Source organism: Sinocyclocheilus anshuiensis, unplaced genomic scaffold, assembly GCF_001515605.1.
Source record: "Sinocyclocheilus anshuiensis isolate Anshui unplaced genomic scaffold, SAMN03320099.WGS_v1.1 scaffold993, whole genome shotgun sequence".
Classification (NCBI taxonomy): Eukaryota; Metazoa; Chordata; class Actinopteri; order Cypriniformes; family Cyprinidae; genus Sinocyclocheilus; species Sinocyclocheilus anshuiensis.
Genome location: NW_015557125.1, coordinates 88,404 through 98,065, shown reverse-complemented (window position 1 = coordinate 98,065; position 9,662 = coordinate 88,404). Strand labels below are relative to the sequence as shown.

The 9,662-nt window shown below is 34.2% G+C and overlaps 1 protein-coding gene across 1 annotated transcript in view; it reads right to left on the bottom strand.

Annotated features, from left to right (window-relative positions):
• LOC107677854 (transcription factor 4-like) overlaps nucleotides 1–9,662 on the bottom strand; it is a 58,123-nt gene that overhangs the window by 31,790 nt on the left and 16,671 nt on the right. The window contains exons 2-8 of the mRNA XM_016472917.1: nucleotides 8,982–9,087; nucleotides 8,658–8,665; nucleotides 8,036–8,171; nucleotides 6,805–6,875; nucleotides 5,903–5,981; nucleotides 2,909–2,985; nucleotides 1,630–1,839 (exon numbers count right to left, since the gene is read on the bottom strand). Of these exons, the coding sequence (XP_016328403.1) occupies nucleotides 1,630–1,839; nucleotides 2,909–2,985; nucleotides 5,903–5,981; nucleotides 6,805–6,875; nucleotides 8,036–8,171; nucleotides 8,658–8,665; nucleotides 8,982–9,087 (687 nt within the window). The remainder of the gene's footprint in view (nucleotides 1–1,629; nucleotides 1,840–2,908; nucleotides 2,986–5,902; nucleotides 5,982–6,804; nucleotides 6,876–8,035; nucleotides 8,172–8,657; nucleotides 8,666–8,981; nucleotides 9,088–9,662) is intronic.

Sequence of the window (9,662 nt, the reverse complement as noted above, 5' to 3'; positions counted from 1 at the left end):
TTTTTCGTTTTTTGAGCCCCTCTCTCTTTTAGAATTGCTGACATTTTTACTTATTGTTTGCGCGACCATTTCCAGATTACTCCACAACAAAGTGAAGAGAGGTGAATGCAGACATACTGGGCAGCGATCACCTGATAGATACGTGCGCATATCGTTCAAAAGTCAAATATAGAATAAATGCGTTTGATTGGTAAACCTAATTCAGACTTTACGTTTCAATCTCAAATGGTAATGCATGGAATTTACGGAAAAGCTCAACTAAATAACAGCGCTAATAAATGGGGGGCGTGGTGGCTTTGGTGATCGGGGCTCCAGTCAATCTACTCCACAGGCAATCACGGGCCCCCTCCTTGCTCGGGCCCCGGGGCTTCAGCCCCGCCTAGCCCAATGGTTAAAACGGCCCTGTCGCTACCCACAATTCTTTGCTACAACCTGAACTAATAACACTTAGACATTACAGGACCATATCAGTGACGTCATTAAGCATGATAATTTTTATCGCAAATACAATGGTCTTAAACCTTTGACCAGTAGGTGGCAGTGTTATTTTAGCATCACTGAGATACTATTATAGTTACTGTTCATATTTTAAATTAGATTGTATTTTTATATTTTCTGTTTTTACTTTAATTTTAGTTAAAGTTTTAATAATTTTGTTGTGTATTTATGTAATTTTTTGCAGTAAAATTAATACATTAAATAATAAAAACCATATTGTTTATAATTAATTTTTATTTCAGTTATATATCAAGTTAAACTACATAAATGTCTCCTTAAATTAACAAAAACACTACTTGAAATTCTGAAATGTCTATGCTTTTTTATTTTTATAGTTTTTAAAAATATATATTTTATTTATTCATTGTTATTATTTTTCATTAAAACCAAAATGAGAAATGTTGCCTTGGCAATAAGCTGAAATTTAAAAAAAAGTTGATAACATTTTTTTTTTTCAGTTCAATTGTTTTATAGATTTTACTTATAAATTTGTAGTATTTTTTATTTAATCAAAAATGAGAAATATTGCCTTGGCAACTTTCTGAAACAAAATAAGTTAATATTTATTTAATTTCAAGTAACATTTTTTAAATAATAAAAACTATATAATTTTTTATTAATTCTTATTTCGGGTTTAGTTATTTTAACATCAAGTTATAATAACTGAGAGATGATAAATGTTTCCTTGCTGAGCAACTAGCTGAAATATCATACAATTTGTATTAGTTTTTATTTTTTTAATATGTCTATATAGTTTTTTTTTTAAATAATTGATTTTATTTATTATTTTTTATTTAAACACTAAAACAAAAAAAAATGCTGCCCTGTCAACTAGCTGAAATAAATTTACAGTTTTTTAATATTTTATTTTATTTCAGTTAAAATGTATTTAATTTCTAGTAACGACAATGTTTTTATGGTTTTAGTTATTAGTTCGGTGATTTTAGTTTTAAGTATAATAACTAGGTGGCGCTGCACACATGATGGGTCAATCCAAACAGGCTGATCTAGACACTAATGATCGAATAAGAAGAGACACAGAGAGATGTCTGACTCGCATGAACATGCTCTCTCCGCAGGAAGTGGCTTCAGACGGCGGGAGCTCAGAGGTCAGAGGTCAGCGGCTCTTACCATGAGCGAGTGTCTGTTGGAGGGCAGCAGTCCGCCGCTGTATCCGGCGCTCAGGCCGCCCATGGCTCCGTTGTGAGAGTGAGACGGAGTGATCAGTCCGTGCATGTCTGCGTGAGTGCCAGGCATCGCTGTGGACTGTCCGACCGCGTGACTGCGCAACACGTGGATGGCATCGTCCAGCCGCTCCAGCCTGTCCTCGATACGACTCTGCTGCAGGACAGAGACACACAATCAGCATGATCAAACCCGTTTCACACTCAATCTACTGCATTAGGGCTGTCAAAACGGCTGAAAAACTAAATTCGATTTTTGTACTAAAATATCATCAATATTCGAATTATATTCGAATTTAAAAGGCATAATTTCTGTTAGGGGGGAAAAAAGCTCTTGGCTTCTCTCTTGAGGCCACAAGAGGGCGCATCGAGCAAAATATTGTATCTCGGCCAAATATTGTGCTATCCTAACAAACCTTACATCAATGGAAAGCGTATTTATTCAGCTTTCAGATGATGCATAAATCTCAATTTCGAAAAATTGACACTTGGTTTTGTGCTCCAGGGTCACATATAATTAATTACATTGCTTAAACAATTAGAAACAAAACAGCATCATGTATGTACGTATAGTTTAATACAAAGGACCGAAAACCAATCACAATGAGTACTTTCTTCATTTAAAAACATGAGATGCAGTGGGATGCAGAAAAACCGCCATAAAGTCTTGAGACATGTTTATTAAAAGTTGAACTTGCATTAATTTTACATGGCTTTCTGAACATGCGGTTCTCTCGTGCGGTTGTGGCTAGAAGGGATACAGCGAAAACCGGAAGCTAACAATAAATGTAATTTTCTACATCATGTTCTCACACAACGCTCGGCACTTACTCCTGATTTCTGTCACCATGGCAACACCAGAACTGTCACTCAAGACATGGAAACAAAGTAACTGGAGTTACTCATTTGAAAAAGTAACTCAGATATTTCCTTCTAAATTAAAAGGTAATGCGTTACACATTACATGATTCTCCATCAATCATTTTTGAGAAAAATCAGTGCGTCTCAAATCTGATCCTCAGGATCTTTTGAGGAGCGTTTGTTTCCAGAAGCTTTACTTTCACTGTTCCTCAGCGGAGGAATGATCTTCACAAGCCTCCAGAACATCTCACATCTTCTGAGGAGCCTTTATTTCTTCAGCTCTCAATCACTGCATTATATGTTTGGAGCATTTCAATCTCATTTTGTAGGAACAGAGTTTGTGTTTCTGTGTCTGTATTTCTCACCAGCGAGTGCAGCGGCGGCTCGTAACTCGGGGACGAGGCTCCCTGACCGTTTCTGGACCAGACGGCTGTACTGGCAGCTAAAGAGACAAAAACATCTTCATCATCATCATCATCATCATCATAGAGAACAACAACCGTCTCTAGCAACATTCTGATTAACAAAACAAATGATGAGATTTAACAGCTTATTAATCAGTCTTATTTAACTTTCACTGATATACTATTACAGTTTTGTTAATATTTTGAATTAGATTTGTTGTTTTCTGTTTTCAATTGAATTTTAGTTGAAGTCTGAATAGTTTTACTGTTTTTTAAATTTTCATTAGGTAGTTTTTTTTTTAACTTTAACTTTAACACACACACACACACACAAAACAAACAAACAAACAAACAAATGAAACAAAACATTTTGGTTACTTGAAATAAAATAAAGGTTAACTGAAATAAAATATAAATTTTTATGGCAACATTTCTCATTTTAACTTAGTTTGACTTATCAACTTACATTTTTGAATGTACTAAAATAACTAAAAATGAAATAAAAATGAATAAAAACTCATATATATACTCATATCCCCATATATATAAATAAAACCAAAAACTACTAAAAACACCAAAAACACACAACAAAATTACTAAAACATTAACTAAAATTAAAATGGAAACAAAATATGAAAACAAAATTCATTAATAAAAACTACATAAAATTAATAAAATATTAATAAAAACTATAATAGTATTTCAATCATACTAAAACAACCCTGCATTGAAATACAATTGATATTTTTTTAATTTTAGATTTTTTTTATAGTTTTCACTTTATTTGTAAAATTTGTATAATTTTGTTGTGTTTTTGTAACGCGGTCGGTCCAAAGTCCTGTAACTTCTTTTAATATGTCTGTAATAGCATTTAATTTAACACACGCATGCATGCACGCACACAGACACACACACACACACACACACACACACACAGACACAGATTTAGTTCCCACTGAGCTCAGGCTTCAGCTGTCCATGCTCTGGATGTCACAGGACAAAAACTTAGTGCATGCTCTTCTACACACATTCCAAACAAGCTACACATCTACAAAGAGGGCTGGCGAAAAGTAACATTACATTATTTGCTTGTTATATGTTATTCCTTAAAAAACAGCTAATTAGGTAACATTCTTAAAAAAATAAGAATTATATATTATATTTTCTTAGTGTGTATGTATCCACTATTACATTGAATAATATTAAATTAAATAACAAAATATTAATGAAATATTTTATTTAATATATAAATATTTTTTAAATAATAATTATTTATTTCTTGCTTTTTTGTATTTAATATAATTAGGTTTTTACAGAATTTAATTTAATTTAATTTAATTTAATTTAATTTCATTTAATTTCATTTAATTTTATTTTAACTAATCAAAAATGAGAAATGATGCCTTGGCAACTAGCTGAAATAAAATAATTTTGAATTTTTATGTTTTATTTTATTTCAGTTTGATTTAATTTCACCTGAAGCTTCATGAATATAATGGTTTTGCTTTTATTTTCGAGAGACTGATCATTTTTAATCCTTGTTTATGTGGTCAAATCTTTCTTCTGGCCTAATGCTAAAACATTCTCCTCGTATCCTATAAAGGTGACGACCCTCATGCTAATAACACCTCGTTATTCTTTCATTCTCGAGTTAAGATGCAAACTCGTTTGCGGCGGCCGGTTCACAGCGGTAATTAGAGAGGTTCATCCGTTCTCCCTGACCTTCACCTGTTTGCGTTTGCGGCATCCGCTCATTACGCACGTCGCGTCTAATTATGTTGTGTTTTTTCAAATCGTACTTCTTTACAGAAACACGCATTTCAGACGCTTCCCTGTATTATTAAACCTCATTTCCAAATGCTAATTAGCACATAATTACAGCCACATTCATGTGCAAATAAATTTTGCATGTATCCGCGCTGCCGCCAATGAGAAAATTATTAAATTAGTTACTTAAACTTCCCTCGCATGTTTAAGTTTAAATATTAATTTGCGGTTGCGCATTTAATGGTTGGTGGTCTAATAACTTTGGCACTCGGAGAAATAGCAATTAGGTGGCGGTCGTTTCATAGCGATGCAAATAATGACTCGTTAATCAGGCCTTGAGATGAAGTGTGTTTCAGAGTTTGAATCATATATGAAGAATGAAACATAAAAAGCTTTTCAACTTGAAATCAATGGCTTTAGCAGTGTGCAGTATATATATATTTTAAGTAATTTATTTTTATATGCATAAAATCATTTATTTTAGTAGGAGATATTGATATTTACTTAAGACTTGACATTTCATTTCCAGTATGATGTATTTATCTGACAAAAGTAATATATTTTAAGTGTAAATTTTGTAAAAAAAAGTTTGTTCATTTTGTTGTGTGTTGTTGATTTTTAAATATATGTTTTATCTGTCTATATAGTTTTTATTAATTTTTATTTCAGTTTTAATTTGACTTATTTTAGTACAATGTTTCCTTGGGAAGTAGCTGAAATAAAGTTTTTTTTTAAGGTTTTAATTTTAGTTAACTGTAATAAACTGGCACATAAATAACAGTACTCAGTATATATTGCATATTAAAGCAGTAAACAGAGAGTAATCAGGTGACTGGCATCAGTGCAAACAGCTGTGTGTGTGTTTAAACTCTGTTAAGAATAAACACACACACACACACACTCTCATACACACACACACACACACTCTCAAACTGTATATTCTATTGCCCTACACCAACCCTACCCCTAAACCTACCCCTCACAGGAAACTATTGGCAATTTTTGAATTTCATAAAACACCGTTTTGTATGTTTTTTAAGCCTTTTGTTTTACGGGGACACAGGAAGTGTCCTCATAAACCATGTTTACGTTGTAGTACCCATGTCATTATACACATTTGTGTCCTCATAAACCATATATACCTGTACACACACACACACACACACACACACACACACAGTGTGTTACCTGTGAGCGAGGGAGGAGATCCCACAGGAGTGGATGGGTTGGATGAGAAGCTGTTATTGGTGTGATCGGGGGAATAGATCTACAAACACAACAAACACACAGCAATGACAAACCAGAACAAACACACACATCATCATCATCATCATCAGTGTGTATGAATCCACATTCATCTGAATGATTTTGCTGGCTAAGATGTTTTTTGAAAGGCAACATGAAGTCACATGTAGCTGTTTACTTTTTTTAATAAATGTGTCTTTTAATAATATAATTAAACACAGTATAATTTAGTAATATGCCAACTTTACTTAGCATATTACTTGTGCACAATGCACATTTCTTAATATTAAGTCTAAAATGTGTTTTAATGTCACTTTTGATGAGGATTGTATGATCTTTGAATAATATCAGACTTTAAATGCAAAATATTTAAAGTGTACATGAAGTATACTTACAATAGTTCCACTTTAGCACAAATATACTAAGTATATCTTTAATTGTACTTCAGCAGCTTCCGCACAATTAGAAAAAGTGCATTAAGTACAAAATTAATTGTTCCAATTCAGCAGACTTTAAGTATACCAGTTTAGTACAACTGCAGGGTATTTTATTAAGTACATAAATATGAAAATGCATTTGTAGTATATTTAGCATGAAATAAATGTATTTCAAATACATTTAAGTATATTTATTTTTCACTAAGGTAGATACAGTATAAACTCAGAAAGTCCCAACTTTTTTAATTTTATTCAGGGGCGGAAACATAACATAACTTATAACTCAGAAAAAACATCACTAGAGAAGTCGAATGTGTCGTGAATGCGGTTTCATGTTGCTGTAGATCATGTGTGTATCTGTATATATTGCTGTATCTGTCAGGGTCTGTGTTAGAGCTGGTCACTCACTGAAGCCAGAGCCTTTCCTAACGCGTCTCCCGTCTGTGAGCTGCTTCCCGCTGCGCTCGATGCTCGATTCGCTGAAACACAACAGATCAGAGAGACTTCATACTCCAGTTCATTCAAATAAGATGTAGACAAAAGTGCTGACTTTAAAGGGGGTCATATGATGCGATTTCAATGTATCCTTTCTCTTTGGAGTGTTACAAGCTATTTCATTACACCAAATACACAAAATAATGTTCTTTTTAGCAACATCATATGACCCCTTTAAAATAACACTTTCAATGATTTAATATGAGACACACAAGGTTTTAAATAAGCTTAAAATCAAAAATCATATTTCTTAGTTCATTCCCTATTAGATTTCTAGACCTGAAAAAATTATGGAAATTATATTAATGGAATTAAATTAATATTAAAAGCTCATGGGAATTTATTAGTGCTGTCAAACGATTTATCGCATCCAAAATAAAAGTTTTTGTTTATATAATATATGTGTGTAAATGTTTAATATAAACAGCATATTTCTCTGAAATTATACATGCATGAGTGTGTATTTATATATACATAATAAATATACACAGTACACACACACATATTATGTAAACAAAAACGTTTATTTTGGATGCAATTAATCATTTGACAGCACTATAATGAATACACATTTTCTAGCTATGTCAAGCTCTAAAATATTTTGTTGAGCAAAAATTGCAGAGATATTGTCATTTGTGAGTTATAAATATTTTTTTAAATATTAATTTCATATAAATTAATTATTAAACCCTGAAGTTTTAATTTAATTTAATTTAATTTAATTTAATTTAATTTAATTTAATTTACACTGGGTTTTAATAAATAAAAAAATAAAAAACCTACATGGAGTCAGAAAAGTTGAGAATCACATGCTTGTGACGGTTAATATTTACTTCAACTTCACAAAAACATTTTGAAAACAGAAAATGTTCATGCAATGCTGATTTCTGAACTGACAGATGGAGGAATGACTAATGCTGCTCATCAGTCGATCAGAAAGAGTTATGGATCATCTTAACATGGCTAGACCTGTTGATTAATCACTAATGTTGTTGGGCAGCTGAACCTGATCACCTGTAGTTCCCTTTGCTCCTTCTGATTTATTATCTTAATATTCCAGCTTTGCTTTTGTTTGCACTGTGATAGAGTGACTGAAGTGAAGAGAATCAAATCTTCACTTGGCTTAGATTCGGAGGGGACTCACCCATGACGCTCTCTGTCCCGTTGGTGGTGGTGGAGCAGGAGGCCGCGCTGTAGTGATTCGTCCCGCCGCTGCGATGGAAACTGGACATGGGAGGAAGACTGGGGTTAATCTCAGCTGACGAGTGCGACGGGTAACTCTGAAAAACACAGAGAGCGAGAGCGTTTGAGTTCATTTCATTTTCATTCAAAGACAGTTCATAGGAGTTATTGTTCATATACATTAGATTTACATGGCTTTATAGGGTCAGAATTCGGCACTACACCGGTATTGTCTGCTATCAAGGCATCGCGAGTTCACATTTTACTGCAGAAGCCGACAAGCGCACTTGCTGTTTTTGAACAGAAGCCGATAAGTCCATTCAGGTGTATTCAGGTCAGGTGACAAGGCTACTTTCACTTTGAAAAGACGCGCTAGCTGAGAGGAGTTTCATCAGAGCTGACTAAAAGTGATCGAGGATGGATCATTTCGACGAACTTGATGAACCTGTCATATCTTCTTTGGGGCATCAAAGGAAAATAAAAGTGAAGCATTTTCACGGAACTTTGCTAAAGCAGCACGTTACAGTGGTGAGGGAAAAGCTCCCTATGGCGTGTAATCACAACAACAAATGTCAGGCGTCTACATTGTCAGCTGAGGAGATTACAAAGATTAAAAAAGGGTTTTTATTTAACTCTGAAATATGAAATGTGGAGTTATCTGCTTTTGCTATAAAACAAGCTTTTAATATATAAAAAAACATACAATGACCTTTAATTTTGTAAGTTACCTGTATTTGTTTAAGTTATTATTACTCAATTATGCAGTTGCTAGGGTGTTCTGAGTGTTTTAGGCTCTGTTGCTATGCAGTTGCTAGGGTGTTCTGAGTGTTTTAGGCTATTGTGTTATGCAGTTGCTAGGGTGTTCTGAGTGTTTTAGGCAGTTGTTTCATCAGGTGTGTGTGGTTTACCTGGCATAAAGAAGGAACTGGGAAAGCTGCTTCCCGGTGCTTTAGAAGACGGGTAACCCGGTGAGTCCCGGTTGTAATCGGCAGTGCTGGCGGATGGGGCGTATACCTGAAACACACACACAACACGCCATGATCAGGACGGCTAATGACACAAAACACACTGTCAATGTACATTTCACTTAATATTTTATGCCATGCATTAAGAACCATCAGAGAAGAGACGGAAACAGAGCGAAACTCTTTCCCTGGAAAAAATGTTCATGTTCCCAAAGTGTTGCGACACGATAATTTAGTGCAAATGTGAGACGAGCAGCTGTGGCGGATCAGCGATGACATCAGCACACAAACAGCAGAGCATTCCTGTCTGGAAAACTGTGCTGTAATGACTAGCAGGAACGCTGGGAATATGCCGGATGGGAATATGGAGCTGGGATAAACACAGCGGATGTGTGAGGACAGAACGACCCTCAGAGATACACCTCAAAAACAAGAACACAGGCGATGGAAAATCACATCTCAAATGCTTCTCCTGTACCAAAAGCAGAGCAAATGGAAACTAAATTGTTGAAAAATCTGAAACAAATGTAAATGAAGCTCAACTGAAAACATCTCCAGAGCTCAAGGGTGGAGTTTGAGGAGTTTTATGGAGACCAAGAGACTTCAGCACAGATGGAGGACTTT